Raw genomic sequence first — 27,718 nt, forward strand, 5'->3', positions numbered from 1 at the left:
AGAGAGAAGAAGGGAGAGAGGGAGAGAAAGAGGTGAAGAAGTGAATTAAATATTTCTGGATTTCACAACTGAACACTTCACTGGTTTCAGGGATTTGCATGAAGAAATATAGAAGCATATTGTTAGAGAAAAATAAAAACTAGTTATACTCAAATATGTGATTAAATGTATCATGAATAATTAATGTTGAACTTTATATATGATTGAAATGTGATTGAACTTTTGATCTGTATCTTGAACTTTATGTTTGTCTGACATTTACCGAAAAAGGAAGTTAGAAAAACCCCAACTGCGGAGGAGCAGACATTAGCTGTTGAGACATAAATATCTGTAAATCCATGCTTACGTTGCAGAATCAACTTTTGCGAAGAGGGCTGTCCATAGGTCAACGAAGGGTCTGCAAGCTTATGGACCGAGTGAACTTCTTCTTTTTTGTACCTGTAACTTCCTCTTTTTGTGGTATAAAGAACTGTCTGAAAATGTATGTAATCAGATCGAATTCGCTAATTGGTGATTTGACCTCCATATGCATATGCGCTTCAATAAACGGCAAGCTGACCAGATTTCTGTGACTCTGTGGTCCTTTGAGTGAATTCTTCTAACACATATTAATGCAAAAGACTGCCTTATTAAATTACATAGGTCTCTCTCTCTCTCTCTCTCCCTCTCTCTCTCTCTCTCCCTCTCTCTCGTTCTCTCTCTCCCTCTCTTTAAATATTCATGAAGCACTACAGGATTTACTTTACACCCTGCACAAAGTAAGTCACGATGCTCATTGCTATCTTACACCCCACCAACAGTCTATTTTCACACCTATTTACACCTGCATCAATTAAATAGCAACAGTGCTTGTGAATATATATATATGCTGATGTGTGTTCTTGGCATATGTTAAACACAGGTGCGCCACAGGCTGATTAGAATCCTGATAACAGTCGACGTTCATTGCTATCTTGGCAATGCAGGTACAGCCCCACTTGTTACACAAACACAATGACGCGCAGCAGTGCACAAACCCAACGTTTCATCAAAAATAAAAAAAAAATAAAATAGAAATTAAAAGTAAAAACTTTTAAGCAAACTTTTAATTGTTAAGAATGTTCATATATTTGAATTGCAATAACAATGTAATTAAATTGCTCTTTTTCAAGGCAACATTTTGGGCATTTATGTTAAAGTGTTCTTGCTAAGAAAAACATAAGGTGCACTTAAAATACCTTAATTTTCTCAAAAATTATCGGGTGCGCCTTATAATCCAGTGCGCCTTATGTATGTAGGAATTTACCAGTCAGGTTTTAAGGAGCAGTAAAGCCACTCCCCTGAAGTACAGAGTTAAACAGGAGTTTCAGTTTAACTCTCCAGCTGCATTAGCATTAGCCTGCTAAGCGCTAGCTCTTTTGCCGTTCAGAGGCAAGTATCAATAGCCTGTAGCCTGCTGCTAACCCCAGCTAGAACTGCTGGGGCAGCATTAACATTGGCCACTAACCGTGCTAAGCGCTAGCTCTTTCGCCATTCAGAGATTACTATTATCGGCCTGTAGCCTGCTGCAAACACCTGCTAGCACTGTTGAAGCAGCATTAGCATTAGCCGTTAAATGTGCTAAGCTCTAGCTAGTGTTAAAGCAAGTTGTCGTGGGACGACAAGCTAGCTAAAATCTCCCTGGCTTACTGAAACACTCAGGGTTCCTCAGTGTAGTGCTGTCGGGTTAGCTACTAATGCTAATGCTGCTGCACCCAGCCTTAGTGGAAATCTAAGCTATGTGTGTGTCTATATATATATATATATATATATATATATATATATATATATATATATATATATATATATATATATAATTTTTTTTATCTCTTTAATTTTCTTGCTTAATATGACTCTCTCTCTCTCTTTATCTCTCTCTTTATCTCTCTCTCTATCCGTGTCTCTCTTACACGCTCCATTAGCTTGGTGATTAGCCGCGGGTAGGACCAGCCCGAGCAGCCGGGCGGATGACAGGACAGGATGAACAGATGAATGGAAAAGAAGAGGAGGGCAGAGAGGACAGAACAAGGGATAAAAGAGAGGGATGGAGAGACAGATGTAGCTCATCCTCTGTACACGGTCTCTTCAGTCTGGATAACGCAGTTACGGATTATTGATCGCGATCGAGCCGGCCGGCGGCACTGATTGAGATAGACGACAGGTTTAAATCGTTAGCACTTAGCATTAGCCAGAGGCTGTGGGTAATACACAGACAGAGAGATGGAGAGAGATGGAGAGATAGAGCGATGTGTTATCGGTGTAAGATGGTCTTCTTTCCCCCGTGGGAACACGTTCACTCGTTCAATTATTGAAGGAGGAGTGCGCTATTGTGTGCTAAAGCGAGTCGAGGCTGTTTAACATCAGACTCAGAGGAGAGAGAGAAACTACAGACTTAACCAGGCCAGACTCACACACTGCTGTCCTACATCACAGACCGTAAGTGACGGGACGACTGAACAGTGCTACAGTACATATATCCCAGAGCATCATATATACAATATACTAATACAGTATTTTAAATAGTTGCAGGATTTAACTACTTTAATTTAAGCTGCATCTATTGCTGATACAGATGTGAACACAATAATAATAATAATAATAATAATACAATAACTGTTGACTGTAGTGTACACTGAAAAAAATAAAGAGTAAAATTTACTTAAAAAAAGTTTTGCAACTTTCTGCATTTGCTTTTTTTTAAGTAAATTTAATTTAATATAAATTTAAGTAACTTCAACCCAGTTTCAAGATTTTAAGCAGGATTTAAGGTAGGATTTCCTGAATTTTTGATCTTTTTAAAGAAGTAAAATTACAGGTCCTCTGAGCTCCTCTGAGCTCAAACCAGACTGTGAGTTTTCCGAGGCGGCCGCAACCAACGCTCGCGAGAACTGCGACCTGCTTTCCGACCTTTAGTTGTAACAGTTCTACAAGAACTACTGGTTCATTCTTTACAAACTAACATACAGACACTCTGGCAGAAGCTGGAAAGAGACCGAATATGTCTGTGAAAGCCAGAAAACGAGAAAGAGAAACTAATCCGCCTGAAACATTTATTACACTCTGCAACTGTAGGGGGAGCCCACGAGCACAAAATCTCAATCCTACCTAGTATAGCTTTAAATGTTACATAGCGTAAATAAGTGAACTGAACTTCAGTCAATCCTTTCTTTTAGTAAAGTTTACTTCATTTATTGTTTTTGAATCATTCCTTAATTTTTGCATATAATATTACCTAATTACAATTTCTTAATTTATACAATATTACTCAAATAATTGTACTAAATCAGCTGTACAGCGTGAAAGAGAAGTGTTAGACATGCCCAGGTAGCTGCGCCCCTGAAATAGCAATCCGCCAAAGTCAGAGCGCACCTGGTTCTTAAAGCTAAAGGCAAAACTAAAGAGCTGATTGTTATACAGTTTATTTCACATTACGGCCAAAACACACCTATGATTAATTAGGAGAATTAGCACGTCTGGTGTGCAAGGTGTACTTTTCCCGCTGTTGTAATAGCAAAGACAAACTGACACACTGTAAATCAAGCTGCACAGTGCGCGGTTGATGGCTCGCCTATTAATCACTAAAATAGGGATGTAATAAAATACCCCTAAATGAGCAAATGCCAGGAATTACTTATTTATTGTCATAATTTTCACTTAGTTTAAGATCCTTTTTAGCTCTTTGGCTCTTGTTACTGAATGTTAACAAATCCTCACAGCAACTGTCCTCAAAAAATCTAGTATAAATTCTTTTCTGCACAGTAGAGAGACAGTTATTTACAAAAACAGCAGGTGATTGAATACTTTTCTCCATATTATTGCTGTCCAATGAAAAACATGAGTCTCCAAAACGACAACTTTACATATAGAGAGATAAATCCTTCTTGACTTTCAATGCAAGTCCAGGTTAAAAGAGTTTACTTTAGGGCTGCACGATATATCATTTAAGCATCGTCATCACGATGTGCTCATGTGTTATGTCACTTAAGGCAATTAAATCCAACATGTCATGTTGCAATGTTTCGATTCTTGACACAAGAAGTAGATACACAGCGCTGTCTCTGTGTCTGTGTGAGTGACAAGCTGCTGCTGCCTGAGAAGCGCGAGGGGGAGGGGGAGGTAACTGCATGGCCTCCATCATTCACATGGTTGGGCACGTGCTTGTAAACGTGAGCACGTGTGGAAAGCTGTGCACCTCAGTCCAGCACAGTTTTTTTAAGTGCAGATATTTCTAGTTACAGCTGAATTTACACTTTTAATACCAGAAAATTGCTCTTCTTATTTACCTTTTAAAAAGCCATTTAAATGCCTGATTAAAGGACAGATTACTGTTGTTTTGCTGTTTTCATCGTGTTTTGAGTTAATCTCGAGAGAGTGTAAGGGACAGTTTGTGAGTTTAAATTATAAAGAAAGCAAAAAATGTACTACAAGAAAATGAAGATACTGTTTTTTCACTGGACAGCGACAATATAATGTATATATTCATAATCATATTCATATATAATATGTATTATAAAGAATACCGTGGAGCTGGGTGTGTTGGTTCCATATCCAGATGAAGGCAGGGAGGCCAGAGACCAACGGCGGCCATCAGCCCTGCAGAGAGAGAGACAGAGAGAGAGAGAAGAGAGAGAGAGAGAGAGAGAGAGAAAGAGAGAGGACAGCAGGATTAGTTTAATTTACAAACTTCTGCTCCACTTCTGGGTTATTAGCAGATACTGTATTTAATCCAGCGTCAGTGACTGTATATAAACATACACAGTGCAGTCTAGTGCTGTGCGATATGCCGATAAATATTGTTTCTACAGTAATTTCATCAATTATTCATGCAAATATATAAAGTAGGCTATGATGAAATGTATTGGTGTGGTCACTTTGCATAAACTCAGTTTATATAAGTGATAATTAAGGGTGGGCGATATGGCTCTAAAAGAACATCACGATATTTCAGGGTATTTTTGCGATAGCGATATACTTGGCGATATAGGAAAACTAAAATAATTCATTAATTTCACAGATTGATGTGCCTTTGACTGGCAGCGCGTTAACACGCAGCGGCTGCTCCGGGTCCGTTAAATGGTGCTTTTGTGTTACTATTTGTCGTTTTTTCCGTTTATTTCCTGCAAATATGTGCAACGGAACACCCGTGCACATGTTCTACCACCGCCAGACCCTGCTACAGTGGAGAAATCAGCCAGAAAACACGCTACCGGACGAGGTTCTGCAGACGCTACTTGAGCTTAGCCTGCTAAGAGACCCAGGCCGCCAGCCCGCGGAGTTTCCTGACGCCGGAGCCCAGCGGAAGTGCCATCGCAAGCGGTGCGAGTGTAAGCGGAAGCGCGGAATGAGAGCCGGGATCCTAGCCGGCCGGCTATACCATCGCTCTTTCTTGCAAACGTCTGTTCCCTTGACAATAAACTGGACTACATCCGACTCCAGCGAACTACCCAGCGTGAGTTCAGAGACTGCTGTGTTTTGGTTTTTGTGGAATCGTGGCTTAACGACAACATTCCGGACAGCGCCATTCAGCTAGCCGGGCTAACCGCGTTCAGAGCGGATAGGAGTGCGGCTCTATCCGGGAAGACCCGCGGTGGAGGCGTGTGTGTTTACATCAACACGGAATGGTGCAACAACGCTGTGACTGTCGCCAAACACTGCTCTGGTTTGCAAGACCCTCCAGCGTATTGTGAGGACAGCTGAGAGGATCATCGGCGTCTCTCTCCCCTCCATCACGGACATTTACACCACCCGCAGCATCCGCAAAGCAACCAGCATTGTGAATGACCCCACCCATCCCTCACACGAACTGTTCTACCTCCTGCCTTCGGGAAGAAGGTACCGCAGCATCCGGTCCAGCACGACCAGATTCTGCAACAGCTTCTACCCCCAAGCCATCAGACTCCTCAACTGCAGAGACTGAACTGATGGTTTTTCTGTACATGCACACACTGTCACTCTTACCCCACTTACCCCAGAAAATGGAAAGCACTAAAAACCCTACTACCTCACTGGACTCTATTGCACACTGTGTAATAGAGTAATTACTACCTCACCTGGTCCTTTTTGCACACTGCAAATTTTGCACACTGTCTTGTTATTTATTATTCTTTGTCTGTATTGTGTTGTATTGTCTGTCTGCACTTTTGTACTGTTGCACTATTGTTCTGTCTACACTGTGTTTATGTGCACCATGGTCCCTGGAGGAACGTTGTTTCGTTTCACTGTGTACTCTGTATATAGCTGAAATGACAATAAAAACCACTTTGACTTTGACTTTGACTTTGAATATAGTATAATAGTATAACAGCATAATCATAATGTGGCTAAATAAATAATATAGCATAAAATAATATAATGCAGCAAATAATATTGCAGAATATTTAGTGCATGCTTATAAACTGCAAACTAAACCATTATACAATAAATACATTTAAAGTAAATAATAGAGAACTTTTAAGACAGAACATCTCTATTATCACAATACGGATTTTTAATATCATGATTTTTCTGTGTCACGATATATTGTATACGATATAATATTGCCCACCCCTAGTGATAATAAAGTAATCTTCGCAAAAAAAGCTTCATAATGTGGTTTTGTAACATTACGCTGCTTTACGTTATTTGACGGACACTTTAAAAAATGTTAATTGAGTTTATTTTGGTATATTTTGAAAAAATTAGCTAGTGCATCTACCTCATCAGTTTTCATTTGATACATATATTTTGCTGCAGTAAAAGGTAGTAATTCTCATTTGTGAAAGTTTGCTTTCATGTCACTTTGAAATAAAGTTGGAAAAAAAAAGTAAGCAATTATATTATTTTGTCATATTTACTGAATAACTGAAAACATACTCAAATGTGGTATATCATGATATATATATCGTTATCGTGATATTAAAAAAATCCATATCGTGATATCTGATTTTTTTCCATATCGCCCAGCACTGGTGCAGTCAGTTTCTCTCAAAATTAAGATGAATTTAATCTGGATCATTTCTAGCTTTCCCAAAGTGCTTTGAAACCTCCAGCACTGATGACGCTACCAGCTAAAGCCAGCAACGTGGCTCACGGCATACTCGTTGGTTGCTAAGCAACCGAGACAAGATAACAGTGTGTAGAGAAGAGTGTAAAGGAGAGTCGTGGCTTTATTTCTACCAGCAGTAAAAACAGCCAAAATACTGGCATGGTTTATTCCAGGATAACCTTATGTGTGACTTGATTCATGCATCCTTCTCAAAGACGAATCTGCCTGATTCCAGCCTTACTGAAGCATCTCCAGCACATCACACACCCTCCACCATGTTTCACAGTGAAGATACTGTGATTTGTACACCTCTCCCGATCTCCATCTAACCATTAGACGATAAAAATATGACTCATTAAACTTACTCTAGTCCCCTACGGTCCAATCCTTTTGATCTTTTGGAAACTCTGTTTCCAACTGTTCTTCCCATGCTCTTCACCCCAGCTGCCATTTGCCATTATTTTTGTAGGTCACTTGAATTCATCCTGCGGTTGCCAATTGACATTCAAATAAATTGATGGTCAATCTCCAGACAGAAACCCCATAGAAATGGATGGTCACAGACTGTCAAACAAAGCTAAACTGCTTGAATTTTTGTGGTAGGAGTTACATAAGGTCACCCAAAAGCAGTGTGTAAGACTGGCGGAAGAAAGCTGTGAACAAAATGAGGGTTATTCAACCAAATATTGATTTCTGAACTCTTAAAACTTTATGAATATGAACTTGTTTTCTTTGCATTATTTAAGGTCTGAAAGCTCTACATCTTTTTCACCATATTTCATTTCTTTAAATAAATGCTATAAATGACAATTCTGTTTTTGTATTTAGAATTTGGAAGAAATGTTATCAGTAGTGTTATCAGTAGTTTATAGAATAAAAGAACAATGTTCATTTTACTCAAACATATACAGTACCTATAAACAGTTAAATCAGAAAAATTCATTTTAAAAGTGGTCTCTTAATTTTCTTGGGGCTGTATATATACTCATTTACCAGGATATGACCCATATGTGCCAAATGGATATGTGATATATATATATATATATATATATATATATATCACATATATATATTTCTTCATCCCCAAGCTGTTCAATCACTATGATATGATAACTAGCATCAAACTCAAATCAATTGTAAGATGCGTTAAAGGCTAATGAGGTCATGCAACCAGTCAAAATTCCACTCCAACATTCCATGGATTATAATCACAGGACTCCATTAAGAACCTCTACAGCTCCCTACATGCTGAGACGCCTTGTTACACATGTGTTACACACTACTTCTGTATATGTGTAGCTTAATATAATAACTATGACCAAGAGTTATTATAGTCTATATCTGTCAGGTGTTGTGTAGCAGGGAGGATGCGAAGAGCGGATGCAAATGCGAGAGATTATTTTTATTAACAACAAAGAAATAAACTATAAAGAAACAAACTATAAACCAAAAACAGGAACTCTGAGAGCACGTAGGAAAACATACACAACCTAATTCAATGTAAAACATACAAAAACCGACAAAAGAAAATAGGAAACGCTGGGGTATAAATGCACTAGGAAACAGGTAACACCTAGGGACAGGAAATGAGGGGGCGGAGCCCTGAAGACATGGGTGGAGACAAGAAGAACACATAGAGGGCCAGAGACAGAACAGGAGGAGACCGTGACAATATCAGTCTAAATATTTAATCATTTATTGTTTCTGATAACTTTTTTCTTTCTTCTGAACAGCATTTCAATCCCACACTTCTTTGTCGACGACTGTTCATGGTTTATTCACTAATAAACACGTAATATAGCTCTCTCTTAATGTAATAATGATTTATATCACTGCTAGGATTCTTCCTGAGACATAAAAACACTGCTTTAGGCTTTTTTTTCCACCCCAGCGATGCGATGCTGAGGGTCTGATTTATACCAGCCTAGTCCAATATTAGCAGAGCATCAGACAGGAAACAATGTGCTCCCCGGAGCCCGGACCCTCTGATCGATCGTCTCCTTCACATCCTCTCCTACACAGCCCCCCCTCCCTCCATCCCTCCCTCAGAGTGCCATTCGCCTCACAACAGCGGCCGGGCGTGACCGCGACAGCAAATCCTGCTGCTGCTCCCGGATCTGTGGATGAAACGTCTGCTGTCACTTTTTCTCTACAGGCCGCTGACCTTCCTCATCAAAACACGTACATCATCCAAACGCTCGTCTTCAGCCGAGTTACGAACGGAGGAATCAACGATGAATCCAGTAAAAACGTACATGAAAATATAATATAAACTAGAAAAGTGCATTTCCTGAAGAAAATGCAAGGTGGTTGCGCAGCTAGTTGTGGTAGTTGTTAGTTGGTTGCTAAGATGCTGCTATGGTATCCATGGTGGTTGCTATAGTGTTGCTAAGAAGTTGCTAGGTGGTTGCTAAGGTGTTGCTATGGTATCCATTGTGGTTGCTATAGTGTTGCTAAGAAGTTGCTAGGTGGTTGCTAAGGTGTTGCCATGGTCTCCATGGTGGTTGATATGGTGTTGCTAAGCAATTGATAGGTGGTTGCCAAGTAGTTGCTAGGTGGTTGCTAAGGCACTGCTATGGTATCCATGGTGGTTGCTATGGTGTTGCTAAGCAGTTGCTCGGTGGTTGCTAAGGCGGTGCAATGTTATCCATGGTGGTTGCTATGGTGTTGCTAGGTGGTTGCTAAGTAGTTGCTATGGTGTCTGTGGTGGTTGCTATGGTGTTGCTAAGCAGTTGCTAAGTGGTCGCTAAGGTGTTGCTAGGCGGTTGCTAAGGTGTTGCTATGGTATCCATGGTGGTTGCTATGATGTTTCTAATTGATAGGTAGTTGCTAAGTAGTTGCTAGGTGATTGCGAAGGCATTGCTATGGTATCCATGGTGGTTGCTTTGGTGTTGCTAAGCAGTTGCTAGGTGGTTGCTAAGGTGTTGCTATGGTGTCTGTGGTGGTTGCTATGATGTCGCTAAGCAGTTACTAGGTGGTTCAAACATCAATCAAACATTAGCAATTAATTCAGCTTAGAAAACAGTTAGCATTGTCAGTTCGCCTATAGCCATTTTGGTTTATCGGCCATTTTGGACTTCATAATAAAAGCCCCCTGTATTTACCCTACATAAATGAAAGAATGTATACCAAAAAAACATTAATTTGTTTATTCACTGGACTTCACTAGTGTAACTTTTTTTATCAAAATATAATCAAATAGTTAACACTTTATTTTAAGGAACACAAATTAGACACTTATTAATGTCTTATTATTGGCATAATAAAGCCTTAATTAGACATTTGTAAATTATTTATTCACTACTTATAAGGATTTATTCTGTGTTATTAAGTGTTATTGGTGCCTAATTAAGGGTCTGTGATTGATTAAACACTTATTCAGTTCTTTTTAGTCTCTAATTAGTGATAAACAGAACCTCACTTTAGAATATGGTACACATCTTGGTCTATTAGTGACTTATTAACCCCTTATTAACTCAATAATCTGGTCATGGCATAGTATCTCCAAGCGTCTTCAAGGCAAATTCTAGTGAAGGCATATTGGATGCATTATCACCGGACACCATTAGGAACCTCTACAACTCTCTACATACTGAGACGTCTGGCACGATGCATTTATTATGTGCAACTATAACCAAAAAGTCGCCCATATGATGCAGTAAAAAACTGAAGAAGAACAGGATTGGACAGAATGAAATATCTTCTTATCAGATCAAACAAAGTTAAGCCAAATAATTGAAGAATATAAACAGATCTTGAGATGTTGGTGCTGTTAAACAGAGTAATGCCACTCTGGGAATAGTTGCTTCACGGTCCAAAACAGAGTGACTCATCTCCTCAGACACGCGGCTGTCAGTAAACATCACTCCCCAAATTACTCAGAGTAGTGTGTAATGATTAATCGTCAATATTACCATAATAAGCCATCATAAGTGGGTGAAACTGGGTTAAATATATCACCAGCAAGCCTTTTAAAAGCATCAATCATAATTTATAGAGGCCTACATAACTTCTGAACTGTGCAGGTTTTTTAACTTTATACACTTTTATACTATGCTAACGATGGTGGTTATTGACAAGCTGTGGTAAGCAACCTTACTGAAGCTCAGTGATTACCTGTTCAGCAGCACAGTTTGCTGTTTGCATGCTGTTGTTTTCTATACCTGGCAACCCAGAGTATGGAAATGGGACTGGAGAAAAGGCAGTGGGCAGATTCGGAGGCTAAAACCCGCACAGATTACTGCGCCATAACACACAGTTCTAAAAGAAAATACTGGCTGAAGCTCTGCCTGTGCTTAAACTCAGCATGTTTCCTTAATATCTGTTTATACATTCTGATCATGATTTATTGTGAGTTACTACAGAAAATATCATCTTTATTTAACGTATAGGATTTTTTAATGATGGGACTGTAAAGTGTACAGAATTCCAGGTATCTTACCTTCTGGAAGAGGCGAAAGAGAAGTGGGCGGGGCCACTAGGAGAGAAGGTACGAGGACTGTCCAATGGGCTACTGCCTGTTCACAAAAAGAAAAAAAGAGACTTAAAATAATAGGATTCAATCTTATTTAGCATTTTTAAGCTTTTTTTGTCTGTTTTTTTGTCTTTTTTTGGCTGTCTAAAGCACAGCATCTAAAAATTAACTCTGATTTAAAAAAACTAAATTTTAAGGTTAACATATAGATAATATATAACCTGAAACTGAATTTAAAACTTTGCAAAACATGCTGATAAAGCATCCGAATTTCAATCTAAAAGTGAATTTTAATGTTTGTAGCTGAACCAAACAAAATAGGAAACTGAATTCTGACTTAAAACGGAATTGTTTGCTTTGTAGGACAGCAATAAAAATGTAAAACTGAATTCTGTTTTAAAAATAAGATTTCTATAAGTGTAAAATAAAACTAAATTGAATTCATATTGGAAATACTGAAATTAATGTTTTGTAGAAAAGCAAAATAAAATGAAAAACTGAATTCTGATTGCAAATAAAAATCTAGAGGTCCAAAATAATCTGAAACTGAAATCTGATTTAAAATAAAAAAAAAAATAGATTTATAAAGGTAAAAAATAAAATATGCAACGGAATTCTGATTTGAAACTGAATTTGTCAAAAAGCAGTATAAAATCTGAAATGAAACACTGTGTGAACACCCTTATTATCTTGTTTATAGCTCTTTTTATTAAATGAGTTTACCTATGTGTCCTGGTAGGGGTGAGTGGGGCCGGGGCAGAGTGGGAGATGTGCTGGTCAGTATGAGGCTCTTCCTGTTGCTGGTCCGGCAGCTGCAACACACAGAAAATCCACAGTTAATCCTGTTGGATGTGGTTGGTCCTTCTTGGTGGTATGCTGACATTACCCTGGATACCGTGGCTCTTGATGCATCACAAAGACTTGCTGTCTTGGTCACAGATGCTCCAGCAAGACGTGCACCAACAATTTGTCCTCTTTTGAACTCTGGTATGTCACCCATAATGCTGTGTGCATTGCAGTATTTTGAGCAGAACTGTGCTCTTACTCTGCTAATTGAACCTTCACACTCTGCTCTTACTGGTGCAATGTGCAATTAATGAAGATTAAAAGTCTGTAGTTACTGGGTTATTTGTGTGTGCATGTCTCAACAGAAATGTTCACACAACTTCACAGCCCGTTCTCTACTCAGTATAAACCACAACTGAGGTGCTTCCACAGCAACAACATTCATTCTTAACACAGCAAGAAACAGAGGTCTCCTAATTGGCTAATTAGTCTTTCATCAGCCAATCAAACGCATCCTCAGATGCAGAAGAACCCAAGTGTTAGTGTAAACGGCCGGAGGGGATGATGCAATTATCTGAAAGTTCATTTACATATTTATTTCAGCTGGTTGGGGTCTATCAGGGTCTCAGTCAGCACTGCAGTGTGAGAGGGGGAGGGGTTTAGAGCTATTTAAGGGAATCCCCGAGATGACGGAAGAACATCCATCATACTGTCTGAGGTACTGAAGCACAGCTCATCCTCTTCTCAGCTCAACGCTCACAGCCCACAGGCCTTATAACCACTTATAGCCTGTACCTGACTTCAGGCACAGAGCCAATGAGTTCAATATGTTAATCCAGAGAGTCCTAATCTATTGGCAGAACTGCTCTTTTACACAGAGACCAGACAAGCCAGGAATACAAATGTGTGTGTGTGTGTGTGTGTGTGTGTGTGTGTGTGTGTGTGTGTGTGTGTGTCGGTGTGTGTGTGTGTGAGTGTGTGTGTGTGTGTGTGTGTGTGACTCACTTCCTGTCTCTAAAGTTATTGATTGGGTCTCTGACTGATCAGGCGTAATCCTGGACCACTCAATGGGGGTCTTCTCAATTCATTTCGCTCTCTCTCTGTCTCTCTCTATGTCTCACTGTCTTTCATTTTCAGTCTCTCTCTCACTGTTTTACTCAGTCTCTCTCTCACTCTCAGTCTGTGTCCTCAATCTCTCTCTCTCTCTCTATGTCTCATTCAGTCTCACACTTAATATGTCTTTTATTCTCAGTCTCTCTCACTATATCTCACTTAGTCTCTCTCACCAGTCTCACTTAATCTCTCTCACGATATCTATCACACTCAGTCTATGTCCTCAATTTCTCTCTCTATGTCTCATTTAGTCTCACACTCAATATGTGTTTTATTCTCAGTCTCTCTCACTATATCTCACTTAATCTCTCTAACGATATCTATCACTCTCAGTCTCTCTCTTGCCAAAGCATTAATTGATTAAACAATTAATTGAAAGAAAAAAAAGAACAACATTTGATCAGTTATAACATCTACATAGACAATTCACATCTACATAAACAATTCACATCTACATAAATAAATAAATAATATCTCTCTCTCTATTTTTCTCTCTTTATCTCTTCCACTCTCTCTTATACTATACATCACTTAGTCTCTCTCACTGTCTCGAACTCTCAGTCTCTCTCATTCTCTCTCATTATGTCTCTCAATCTCAGTCTCTGTCTCATACTATGTCTCACTTTCAGTTCCCCAGTCACTGTCTTTTATTCTCAGTCTCTCTATTTCTCTCTCTTTATCTCTCTCACTATGTCTCTCACTCTCAGTCTCTCTCTCTTTTTCTTACTCTCAGTTTCTCTCTTACTATGTATACCTTAGTCTCTCTCACTGTGTCGAACTCTTACTCTCTCTGTTTCTTTCTTTTTGTCTCTCTCTCACACTTTGTCTCTCTCTTTCTCTCAGTCTCAATCACTCTCTCTTTCTCTCTATTTCTCACTCTCTCTCTCTCTCTCTCTCTCTCTCTAGCTTAATGACATTAGTATATGTACTGCAGTTGTGTGTGTGGGTGTATTCAGTGTTAAAGGGGGTGAAGTGTGGCTGTAAAATAACCACACACACACACACACTCACATAGACACACACACACACACCGACACACACACACATAGACACACACTCACACACAAACCTGCCTGCGTCTGCCTCAGGGCCTATTCGGTATGCATGACCTCTTGATACAGTTGTTACATTTTCTGTTACCATGCAGCAGCCTATATACATCCTGACCTCTGACAGTAAAACACACACACACACTCTTACACACACACACACTGAACTGGAGAAATACTATATGTTCAAATATCTGTGGACACTAACTCTTGTTCTTGTCGTTGAGTGCAATCAGATCCTCACAGAAATGCTGTTAAATCTACAGATATATATATATGCTACACTACACCAATGCCGATGGTAAAACTACACTTTCTTATACAGTAATATAAGCTACAAGTGTATACACTACATGTATATACACAAATCAAAAAATGTATTTTCATACTCTCTCAAAAGGCTTGATCTTACCCCATATTGATTGTAAATGTGTGGGATGCTTTTGAACACTATGCTATTAACAGTCCTACACAGCCCTACCAGACGATCTTTAACAGGAACTGTGAGAATACTGGAGCTGTATGGAATGGATTATTGCAGGACTCCATTAGGAACCTCTACAACGCTCTATATGCTGAGACTGAGTCTGGAATCTCAGACAAGGGTTCAGGGCACCCTTCAGGTGACCAATGGAGATTCAAGGGGAATGACTTCTTCTAAGCCCACCTGTAAAAAAAAACTTTAGCAGCAAAATCCACAAAAATTGAAACTGAAATAGTCTTCAAATAATTGCAAAGAATAATAAAGAAAGCATATATTTAATATTATATAATTGCTATATATTTTTTCTCTTTGAATTTGATTGTGGATTTAACTTTTTTGCATAAAACGTTTGGCGTCTGAGGATGTCTGCTTTTAACTCTATGTTTTCTATGGCTCTGGGTTGAAGGTGGAGTTGCCCATCCCTACAACCCCCCACTAAAACATTTACCACCCTTGCTAAGGCTGCACGATTTAAAAAAAAAATTCACATTGCAAATGTTATTTTTTCAATATATATATCGCGAAATTAAACAATGCAGGGACCGTGACATCACCAACCCCACCCCGTCTCAAGTCCGGACCAATCAAGAGCTGAGTCAGTGCCAAGCTCTAAAAACCAGAGGAAAACAGCAAAACAACAGTAATCAGGCATTAAAATGGCTTTTTAAAAGGTGAATAAGAGCGTTTGTTTTTCTGGGATTAAAAGTTTGAATTCAGCTGTAACTGGAAATATCTGCGCTGCAAAACTGTGCTGGTCTGAGGTTCACAGCTTTCCACACATGCTCACGTTTACAAGCACGTGCCCAACCATGTGGATGGAGGCCATGCGGTTACCTCGCGCTCCCCCCCCTTGGGCTTCTCAGGCAGCAGCAGCCTGTCACTCACACAGACACAGAGACAGCGCTGTGTATCTACTTCTTGTGTCAAGAATCACAACATTGCAACATGAGGTTTGATTTAATTGTACTTATGCACACAGGCTGCACACATGCAGCCTAATATATATATATTGGATTGGAGGTGTCCAAGTCCAGGTCTGGGGGTATATAATTTTTTTTATGTTTCTATGGCTCTGTGTTGAAGGTGGAGCTGCCCATCCCAACAACCCCCCACTAAAACATTTACCAACCTCACCCAGTAGCTCCAGATTCCTCCCTCTCCTTTCATCATGAGTAATGCTCATGCTCAAAACCGGAAGCTAATGCTAATGCTAACTGACACAGAAAGTACAGCGAGATATACCCACTCTGTATCTCTCTCTCTCTCTACACACACACAGCAGAGAGAGAGAGAGAAAGGGAATAGTGAAATATTTAGAGGGAGTGCATTAGGATTGGGCCGTGAAGCGACAGAAGGCAGGGAGTGCATGAATAACATTATTCACTAATGCGTCTCCTCCAACCCCCCACTGAGCGAGAGAGAGAGAGAGAGAGAGAGGGGCTAAATACAGATAATATCACTTCGTTTTACCAGTTCTCTCTCTCTCCTTCTTCCATTTCCTTCAGTTCAGTATGACTTATTACCATGTCATAGTGTCCCAAAAGCTCCTCCCTTTCTCCTTCCATCCCTGCTGCTTTTCCCTCAGTATGAGATAATCACACGAAATCACTTTCCAATTATTTCATCTGAGAATCCGTCTGAGGATGTTTTTACATCACAAATAAAATAAAATAGATGGAAACCAGAACATTTCTAAGGATAAAGTGGTTCCCACTGGTTGCTATGGTATCCCAGGTAGCTTCCATGATGCTGAAAGGTGGTTGCTAGGGTGTTTATAAAAAAAAAATAGATGGAAATGCAGAATGGTTGCGAATTTAAAATGATTTACAGTGTTCGCTATGGTATCCCAGGTTGTTTCCATGATGCAGAAAGGTGGTTGCTAGGGTGTTTCTTAAAAACCAGACGGAAATGCAGAATGGTTGCGAAGATAAAGTGATTCCCACTGGTTGCTATGGTATCCCATGTTGCTATGGTGTTTCTTAAAAACAGACGAAAATGCAAAAGGTTGCAAATATAAAGTGGTTCCCACTGGTCACTATGGTATCCCAGGTAGTTTCCATGATGCTGAAAGGTGGTTGCTATGGTGTTTCTTAAAAACTAGATGGAAATGCAGAATGGTTGTGAATTTAAAATGATTTATAGTGGTCGCTATGGTTTCCCAGGTAGCTTTTATGATGCTGAAAAGTGATTGCTAGGGTGTTTCTTAAGAACTAGACAGAAATGCAGAATGGTTTGCAAAGATAAAGTGGTTCCCACTGGTCACTATGGTATCCCAGGTAGCTTCCATGATGCTAAAAGGTGGTTGCTATGTTGTTGTTTTTTTTAAAAATAGATGGAAATGCAGAATGGTTGCGAATTTAAAATGATTCCCACTGGTCACTATGGTGTCCCAGGTAGTTTCCATGATGCATAAAGGTGGTTGCTAGGGTGTTTCTTAAAAACCAGACAAAAATGCAAAAGGTTGCGAATATGAAGTGTTTTTTCCACTGGTCACTATGGTATCCCAGGTAGTGTCCATGATGCTCAAAGGTGGTTGCTATGGTGTTTCTTAAAAAACAGACGAAAATGCAAAAGGTTGCGAATATGAAGTGGTTTCCACTGGTCACTATGGTATCCCAGGTAGTTTCCATGATGCATAAAGGTGGTTGCTAGGGTGTTTCTTAAAAAACAGACGAAAATGCAAAAGGTTGCGAATATGAAGTTGTTTCCACTGGTCACTATGGTATCCCAGGTAGTTTCCATGATGCTCAAAGGTGGTTGCTATGGTGTTTCTTAAAAAACAGACGAAAATGCAAAAGGTTGCGAATATGAAGTGGTTTCCACTGGTCACTATGGTATCCCAGGTAGTTTCCATGATGCTCAAAGGTGGTTGCTATGGTGTTTCTTAAAAAAATAGATGGAAATGCAGAATGGTTGTGAAATTAAAATGATTTACAGTGGTCGCTATGGTTTTCCAGGTAGCTTTTATGATGCTCAAAGGTGGCTGCTAGGGTGTTTCTTAAAAACTTGGATGGAAATGCAGAATGGTTGCGAATTTAAAATGATTTACAGTGGTCGCTATGGTATCACAGGCAGCTTTCATGATGCTGAAAGGTGGTTTCTAGGGTGTTTCACTATGGTATCCGAGGTAGCTTCCATGAGGCTGAAAGGTGGTGGCTAGGGGTGTTTCTTAAAATCTAAACAGAAATGAATTGCATTTTTTTAATATCTAAAGATGTCTGAACAGGGTCTCAGTTGCTCTACACCTCTCGATCTAGATGTGTTACTAGATATGATTTATAGCCTATCTAGGAATCCATTCTTAGAAAGCTTTAAATAGCTGTGTTTGTCGAAACAGCCAGGTATTTTCTCTATTTTCTCTTTTTTTGGACATTTTGTTCAAAGGCTCTAGGCTCAAACTAAGAACTACGTTTATTGGTCATAGTCCAACCAATGGGTATCAGGGAGAGTCTCAGATCTAGCTCTCTCTGACTGGGAGAAATGGGAGTGGTGGGAGGGGAGGGTGAAATATGATATCATTGGTTAATATTACTCTTCCTGCCAGGATCCTGTCCGTCAGGCTTTGGATGGGTAGCAGAGTTCTATCAGGGACATTCAGGTTAATGTCTCTATCTCTCTTTCGTCCTCTCTCCCTCTCTCTCTATCTCTCTCTCTGAAGAAGAAGAAGAAGAGGCTAAATGACTGGACAAACTGGACTAAAGCACGCCTTATTTAGAAGAATAGCTTTATACCTCCTACTCATCACATCCTCACACACAGAAAGAGAGAGAGAGAGAGAGAGAGAGAGAGAGAGAGAGAGAAAGAGAGAGAGAGGGAGACTACATTAGCTTGAATGACTGGAGTTTGGCAATCATTATCTGAAGTGACTCATCATTTATAATGGAGTCAATCAAACAAATAGCCACAGTACACAAATCACACACACACACACACACACACACACACACAAAAGCATTTTTCTGAATGTGGTAATCTGGATCCTTACAGATTCTTTTACTTCAGTACTCTTGTTTACTTCAGAGTCTCATTTTGAGATAATGTTGAAACTAGCAGTGAGGTATTATTGATAACACAATCAGTTGATAACACATTATACAGTGTTTTGCACATCCAAACACAACTGGAATCATTTCCACAGATAGAAGTTGGACAGCACAGTGCAAATGACTGATTTAATCAGACAATAATAGATAGAAAGTGAAATTAAACTACTTGTAAAAACTCTCCTACTCCTACTCCTCTGACTTTCCTACTAATCATTTCCTACTTGGAACATCTGAATTCACATGGAAAACAGTGTATAATATAAAATGTCTTCGTCTGACATTGGCTTTTCCAGTGTCAGTGTCCACAGAACCGGAGCCCAAAAGAGAAGTGAGCAATAAAGGGAAATATAAAGGAGGCCAACAGTAATCTAGGCTAGGCTAAAAGCTAATGCTAGATTTTACTGTCTTTTTTCTCTCTCCTCTGTTCCTTTCAAAACCAACCTATGAAAAAATGGAGCTAAATGTAAATTAAAAGGTTAGACTTGATAAAGCCAGAGCTGTGGAGGTGAGTGAGGGTAAGGCTTTTTGGAGGAAATTGTGACAAAAACCTGAGTCATCTAATAACCTTTTTGCCCTCCACAAAACATCAATTACCCCCAAAATCTCTTTCACACACACACACACACACACACTACCTTACACACACACTACCTTACACACACACACTTTCACTCACAAACTCACATCACCTGACTCACCTCGGTTCCAAAAACAGACACAGACTTACTGTCATTCTCCAAAATAGCACACCCCCCTCCCCACTGTCTCTCACTCTTTTTCTCTCACTCTCTTTTCCCGTCTCTCTCTCTCTCTCTCTCTCTCTTTTCCCATCTCTCTCTCTCTCTCTCTTTCTCTCTCTCTCTGTATGACGGCAGCGCTGGGAGCTGGTGAACAGGTCACTGAGGAGTTGTTAGAAATGCATCACTGCTTCACTCCTCTTAGCCAGGCCTGAACTCACTAACACAGTTAGCCTGTGCTGCACTTTAGCCACAGGGATAAAAGCACAGCTGTGTGTTTTCTGGCAGTCCAGACAGTGACATTCATTTAAACCTTAAATTACTAATATATAAAAAAAACACGAAAATAAACACGAATAAAAACAAATGATAATGAAATGGATGAAAAACAATGGTGTGTTAATGTTGATGAGGTAATGTTGAGGTAATATTTAGGCTCTGCGTGAGGTAATTTTAAGGTAATGTTAGGGTAATATTGAGGCTCTGTGTGAGGTAATTTTGAGGTAATGTTAGGGTAATATTGAGGCTCTGTGTGAGGTAATTTTGAGGTAATGTTGAGGCTGGCGGTGTAGAAATGTTTACGTAATGTTGAGGCTTATGGTGAGGCAATGTTGATGTAATCCTGAGAGGCTAGATGTGTGAAAATGTTTAGGTTATTTTGAGGCTACTGGTAAAGTAATGTTGAGGCTAGCAGTGGGGAATGCTTAGGTAATGTTGAGGCTTGTGGTTTGGAAATATTAAGGTAATGTTGAGACTTAGTTGTGAGGAAATGTTTAGGTAATGTTTAGCTTAGTTGTGAGGTAATGTTAAGGTAATGTTAAGGGTAGTGGTGAGGTAATGTGCAGCTTAGTTGTGAGGTAATGTTGAGGTAATGTTAAGGGTAGTGGTGAGGTAATGTGCAGCTTAGTTGTGAGGTAAGGTTGAGGTAATGTTAAGGGTAGTGGTGAGGTAATGTGCAGCTTAGTGGTGAGGTAATGTTGAAGTAATGTTAAGGGTAGTGGTGAGGTAACATTGAGGCTAGTGGTGAGGTAACGTTGAGGCTAATGGTTTGGAAATATTAAGGTAAAGTTGAGGCTAGTGAGATAATGTTAAGGCTAGCGGTGAGGTAATGTTAAGGCAAGTGTTATGGAAATATTAAGGTAATGTTAAGGCAAGTGGTATGGAAAGGTTTAGGTAATGTTGAGGCTAGTGGTGGGGTAATGATGAAGCTAGTGGTATGGAAATATTAAAGTAATGTTGAGGCTAGCAGTCGGGAAATGTTGAGGTAATGTTGAGGCTAGTGGTGAGGTAATGTTGAGTCTAGGGTTTGGAAATATTAAGGTAATGTTGAGGCTAGCAGTTGGGAAATGTTGAGGTAATGTTGAGGCTAGTGGTTTGGAAATATTAAGGTAACGATAAGGCTAGCAGTGAGGTAATGTTAAGGTAATGTTGAGACTAGTGGTGAGGAAATATTAAGGTAATGTTAAGGCTAGCAGTGGGATAATGTTGAGCTTAGGTGTGAGGTAATGTTGAGGCAAGTGGTGGGGAAATATTAAGGTATTAATGAGGCTAACAGTAAGGAAATATTAAGGTAATGTTGAGTCTAGGGTTTGGAAATATTAAGGTAATGTTGAGGCTAGCAGTCGGGAAATGTTGAGGTAATGTTGAGGCTAGTGGTTTGGAAATATTAAGGTAACGATAAGGCTAGCAGTGAGGTAATGTTAAGGTAATGTTGAGATTAGTGGTGAGGAAATATTAAGGTAATGTTAAGGCTAGCAGTGGGATAATGTTGAGCTTAGGTGTGAGGTAATGTTGAGGTAATGTTGAGACTAGTGGTGGGGAAATATTAAGGTATTGATGAGGCTAACAGTAAGGAAATGTTTAGGTATTATTGAGGCTGTTATTGCTGTGGTTATGTGAATGCTGAGGATAGGAATACTCAGTTCCAGTTAATAAACGTAATATTTTCTGATAATTTGCTGAATCAATTTGGAATCAGTGTAGATTAGCTGGAAATGGAGCTGAATCCTTTCAACAATGATGAGGCCTGGAAACATTCACAGCCAAATCTACAAAGAACAACAGACACTAATAAAACTAAACTGATACACAATATTATAATATAATAAAACACACACAAATTCAATATTCAATTCTCAAATATAAATCCCCGCTTAACACGATCAGACCGGCGCAGAGACGTCCTCTCAGTGTACTACACTATATCTGACCCAGAGTCAGCCCTGTCCCTCAGCTGTCACCCAGGACCCTCTGAAGGCTGGAGTCGTGTCCTGTTGATGGCTGATGTCACTTTCTGCAACATGCTCTCGTTGTTATGTCAAACCCGCTGCCGAGAGACTCGCACGCCAGACAGTGAGTGAAGCTCAGAATACAGATGACAGATAAATCCTTTAGTAAGAAGAGAAACATCTAAAAATATAGCTAAAAATATATCCAGACACAAACTCCAACCCAGACCAAGCCTTTCTACAGCTTTCCTGAAGAAATACACTGATATTGTTTCCATAAAAAACGTTTGCCATCTTTTACTGAAGTTAAAGAACCCTCCACTGACCTGTAAGGGTGGGACAATATATCAATATCACGATATATCAGATTATTTGTTCGATTTCTGCAAGAATCGCCTGTCTGATCACATGGACAATTCTAGCCAGAAGCCGCTGGTCACCATCATTAGCACCCATTGCAAGTACTGTCCACTGTGGGTGGTAATATTAGCCTTCTGTTATGCATTACTATCATGTGACACTGTGGATCGAGGAATGTTAAATTCCTACATTTCGAAACTCCAACTCCCATAATTCACCTTACCTATGACCACACATTTAAAAGCAATCTGCTTTTGACACCTACAGCTCTGGAAAAAACGAACACTTCAGTTTCTGAATCAGTTTCTCTGATTTTGCTATTTATAGGTAAATGTTTGTCATTTACAGTTTTTATTTGCAGAAAATGAGAAATGGCTGAAATAACAAAAAAGATGCAGCACTTTTAGACCTCAAATAATGCAAAGAAAACAAGTTCATATTCATAAAGTTTTAAGAGTTCAGAAATCAATATTTGGTGTAATAATCCTGTTTTTTAATTACAGTTTTCGTGCATCTCAGCATCATGTTCTCCTCCACCAGTCTTACACACTGCTTTTGGGTAACTTTATGCTAATCAATTCAAGCAGTTCAGTTTGGTTTGATGGTTTGTGATCATCCATCTTCCTCTTGATTATATTCCAGAGATTATTAATTTGGTAAAATCAAAGAAACTCATCATTTTAAGTGTTCTCTTATTGTTTTCCAAAGCTGTATGTGTCCGAAGTTGTCCAACACCAGCCAACACGCAGGGGGGTTAATTAGGGTTAGGGTTAGGGTTAACCCTAGGTCTCTCCCGATACTCAGTTTTTAACGGATTTTCCTGTAATTATTTTAATTAACTGGTCCAAATATTATTGTAATACATGCTTTATCAACTAATAGGGCAATATTGCAATGATAATTATCCAACACTCCTTCATAGAGCAATGAACATTTGATAATTAAGGATATTCAAACTTTTCCAATTACAACTTAAACATTTTTAAATATGTAAAAAAAGTTTTACAAATAAACATAATAGAGAACATACTGAAATCAGCAAAAAATACTGAAATTGTGAATTATTGTACAATTATTGTGTATATTATTGTGTAATAATGTAATTATCGTGACAGGCCTAAGTCCTTTCTATTCTAAATGGTCCAGCGGTCTAAAGCGCTGCCATTATGATTAGGAGATCGCTGGTTTGAATCCCGGTAATGCAGCTTGCCATCAGCTGCTGGAGCCCTGAGAGAGCACAGCTGGCCATGCTCTTTCTGGGTGGGTACAGTAGATGACACTATTTCCCCTCATCACTCCTAGGGTGATGTGGATCAGCACAAGGCTGCGTCTGTGAGCTGATGTATCAGAACCGAGTCGCTGCGCTTTCCTCCGAGCGTTAGCACTGTGATGCTACTCGGTAATGCTGCACATCAGCAGCAGTTCAAAAAGAGGCTCAAAAAGAGTCTGACTTCACATGTATCAGAGGAGGCATGTGCTAGTGTTCACTTTCCTGGTGTTGTGTGGATATACAGCTGTGTAGCAGCTGAATGGGTGGACTAGATAAAAAAGAAACAATGGTAAATGTTAATATAGATGATAATGCTGTCTGCCAGTGTCTGATGCAGGATCCAATCATACTTATATTAAGTCTTCAGTTTAATACCTTACAACACTTCACAGAGGCCAAGTGACTCACTACTGTGTTACAGCCCATGTGTCAGACCACCGTGAACAGTCACACCAGTGATGTAAAGGACCCTCATGCAAATCAGCCCAGCAGTTCACGTCACACTGATTAGTGATTCAGCTAATTACAGCAGAGCGACCAGTACTGAACAAAAGCAGCCTGCTGACCAGCTGAACCTCCACTTCAACTCAAGCCCAGCAGCTTACATAACTAAAGTATTCCTGTGTGTTTGATTATGATTGATTTAAGACGTCTCATTGGTCATTTGTTAATATTAAAGTGGCCTAAGAGAGGGCAGCATCCATCAAATGCCAGCACACAAATGGCAACAGCCAATAATGACTGATTCACAGACCCAACTGTTTATCAATAAAGTCAAATCAAATCTGCTAAACAAAAAAACACATAATTCATCATTTTAATGATTCCTGGATTTATCTTTTCTTCAATTTATTCATTCATTAATTCCTTCACTTATTTGTCAAAATGTCCAACTATCCATCGTTTCAATAATTTATCCATTAACTCATCTAGTTATCTGTTCTCTCATTTCTGAATGTATTTATTCATCTTATATATCAGTCTTCCTTCCTATTAATTTACTAATTTAGCCATTAGCTAACTCACCCAATCACTCAGTCACTTATTCATTCATTCATTCATTTATCCATCAGCATTCACTGTTCAGTTCTTCCATTCTTTATACATTTATTCATTATATTTATCAACTAATAAAATAATTTATCTATGAATTTCTATTAATGTCCCCACATCAATTTATCCATTGATTTATTTTTTATTAAGTATTGTGCCAACCATTCATGAATTCACCAATTTATTCCTTTGTCCATCCATTCATTCATCCATTCATCAATCTTTTCAACAACTGTTTCATTCCTGTGTTCATCTATTAATTACTTCATTCATCCACACCACCAATCTTTACATTCATTCATTTATTCATTCATTCATCCATCCATCCATTCATCCATTCATTTGTTCATCCTGATCAGAGGACAGTCAGAGATGGTGTGTTGGTAAACCTTTACTATCAATGTCCTCAGTGTGACACAGTTAAACCCCGGGCTGTGCTGATCTCCAGCTTCATTTCATTTATTCATCCATCCATTCATGAATTCATTCAATCATTCCTTTTTCATACATTCTTTAATTCATCCACTGTTTGTTTATCAACATATGTATGATTTCTCTCAATCATTTTGTCCATCCATCCATCTTTTCAACAATTGTTTCATTCATGTGTTCATCTGTTTATTCCTTCATCCATTCACACCACCAATCTTTACATTCATTCATTCATTCCTTTGGTCCATCCATCCTTTAGGTAATCTACTGTTTGTTTTTAACATCAAAATATTTATTATTTCTATCAATTCTTTTGTCCATCCTTCCATCTATCTATCTATCTTTTCAACTACTGTTTCATTCATGTGTTCATCTATGTATTCCTTCATCCATCCACACCACCAATCTTTACATTAATTAATTAATTCATTCATTTATTCATCCTGATCAGAGGACAGTGAGAGATGGTGTGTTGGTAAACCCTCACTGTCAATGTCCTTAGTGTGACACAGGCTGTGCTGACCTCCAGCTTCATTTCATTTATTCATCCAGCCATTCATGAATTCATCCAATCACTCCTTTTCCATACATTCTTTAATTCATCCATTGTTCGTTTATCAAAATATTTACTCAATTCTTTTGTCCATCCATTCATCCATCCATCCATCTTTTCAACAATTGTTTCATTTATGTGTTCATCCATTTATTCCTTCATCCATCAATGCCACCAATCTTTACATTCATTCATCCATTTATTCATTGGTCCATCCATCCTTTGGGTAATGTACTGTTTGTTTCTAACATCAAAATATTTATTATTTCTATCAATTCTTTTGTCCATCCTTCCATCTATCTATCTATCTTTTCAACAACTGTTTCATTCATGTGTTTATCTATTAATTCATTCATCCATCCATACCACAAATTTTTACATTAATTCATCCTTTCATTCATTGGTCCATCCATCCTTTAGGTAATCTACTGTTTAATCTACTGTTTTTAACATCTAAATATGTATTATTTCTATAAATTCTTTTGTCCATCCATCCATCTATCTATCTTTTCAACAACTGTTTCATGTATTCATGTAATATTCATGTGATCATCCATTTATTCCTTCATCCATCCATACCTCCAATCTTTACATTAATTCATCCATTTATTCATTCATCCATTCATTCATTCACTCATTTGTTCATCCTGATCAGAGGACAGTCAGAGATGGTGTGTTAGTAAACCCTTACTGATGTCCTCAGTGTAACACAGGTAAACCCTGGGCTAGGCTAATATGTGCTAATACAGGTAGAGAGGGTCCAGCTGATTCCGGGTCAGCAGTAAACAGCCTCCTGCAGTGAGTCGGGGAAGAGCAGGCCGGCCGGAGTCAGCGCTCAGCACAGCGTCAGATTGCTGCGGAGCGTAAAGAGGCTTAGGGGAGGACGTAAGTAACGCGATTACACAGCAGAAACGCTCTCGTTAGCATTAGCACTCATTCGCCCCAACTCATGCTATCAAGCACCAATTCATCTCCTGGATTATTCAGCCTTCAGCTCATGTGATATAATGGAGATCTGCAGAGTGATCTGAGGACAGGCGGGGTCAGGGAGAGATACACACTGGATATTTTTATTTGCTGATCTGATTTACTGATAGACTGATAGCTGCTGTTTTGACTGTCACCATTATTTTGGAGTAATACAACGAATTAGTGCAATCAAATGAAAAAAAAATGGTTTTAGTTTAGCACAGTTTACAGCTAACTGTATTTGGGGCCAAAGAGCCATTTAGTTTGAGGACTTTGTGTGAGGAGTCTCTGATTGGTTAGCTGTTGTTTTAATGCCATGGTAGCGACGTTTGATGAGGCTGGTAGTGATTTGGGACGAAGCACATAGTGATTTTGAATGAGGCCTGCAGCCAGGGTGCTAATGCTACGGTAGCGATGTTAGGAGATCAACAGCAATGTGGGACGAGGCACGTAGATGGCTTGCTAATACAATGGTAGTAATTATGCACAAGGACAGAAGGGATTTGGGACAAGGTCTGTACCCAGAATAATAACACTTTAGTAGTGATGTGGGCTTGTAGTTGTTTGACGAGGCTGGTAGTGTTTTGGGACGAGACACATCGCTTGTGCTAACTAAGCGGTAGTGATTTTGGATGAGGCCTGTAGCCAGGGTGCTAATGCTGAGGTAACGATGTTAGGAGACCAATAGCGATGTGGGACGAGGTATGTGTGAGTCCAAAAGGGATTTGGGACAAGGCCTGAACCCAGAATACTAACACTGTAGTAGTGATGTGGGCTTGTAGTTGTTTGACGAGGCTGGTAGTGATTTGGGACGAGACACATCGCTTGTGCTAACTAAGTGGTAGTGATTTTGGATGAGGCCTGTAGCCAGGGTGCTAATGCTGAGGTAACGATGTTAGGAGACCAATAGCGATGTGGGACGAGGTATGTGTGAGTCCAAAAGGGATTTGGGACAAGGCCTGAACCCAGAATACTAACACTGTAGTAGCGATGTTAGAAGACCAGTAGAGGCACATAGATGGCTTACTAATACACCGGAAGTGATTATGTATGAGGACAGAAGGGATTTGGGACAAGGCCTGTACCCAGAAAAATAAAACTGCAGTAGTGATGTGGGCTTGT

General features: G+C 39.3%; 1 protein-coding gene across 2 annotated transcripts in view; it reads right to left on the minus strand.

Moving 5' to 3' along the window:
- mast1a (microtubule associated serine/threonine kinase 1a) overlaps window positions 1–27,718 on the minus strand; it is a 104,042-nt gene that overhangs the window by 45,138 nt on the left and 31,186 nt on the right. For both annotated transcript variants that reach the window (XM_022674563.2, XM_022674564.2), the window contains 3 exons: window positions 12,240–12,328; window positions 11,484–11,559; window positions 4,539–4,611 (listed from right to left, as the gene is read on the minus strand). In XM_022674563.2, coding sequence (XP_022530284.2) covers window positions 4,539–4,611; window positions 11,484–11,559; window positions 12,240–12,328 — 238 coding nt within the window. The remainder of the gene's footprint in view (window positions 1–4,538; window positions 4,612–11,483; window positions 11,560–12,239; window positions 12,329–27,718) is intronic.

The sequence above is a fragment of the Astyanax mexicanus genome, chromosome 21 (assembly GCF_023375975.1).
Source record: "Astyanax mexicanus isolate ESR-SI-001 chromosome 21, AstMex3_surface, whole genome shotgun sequence".
In the NCBI taxonomy this organism is placed as follows: Eukaryota; Metazoa; Chordata; class Actinopteri; order Characiformes; family Acestrorhamphidae; genus Astyanax; species Astyanax mexicanus.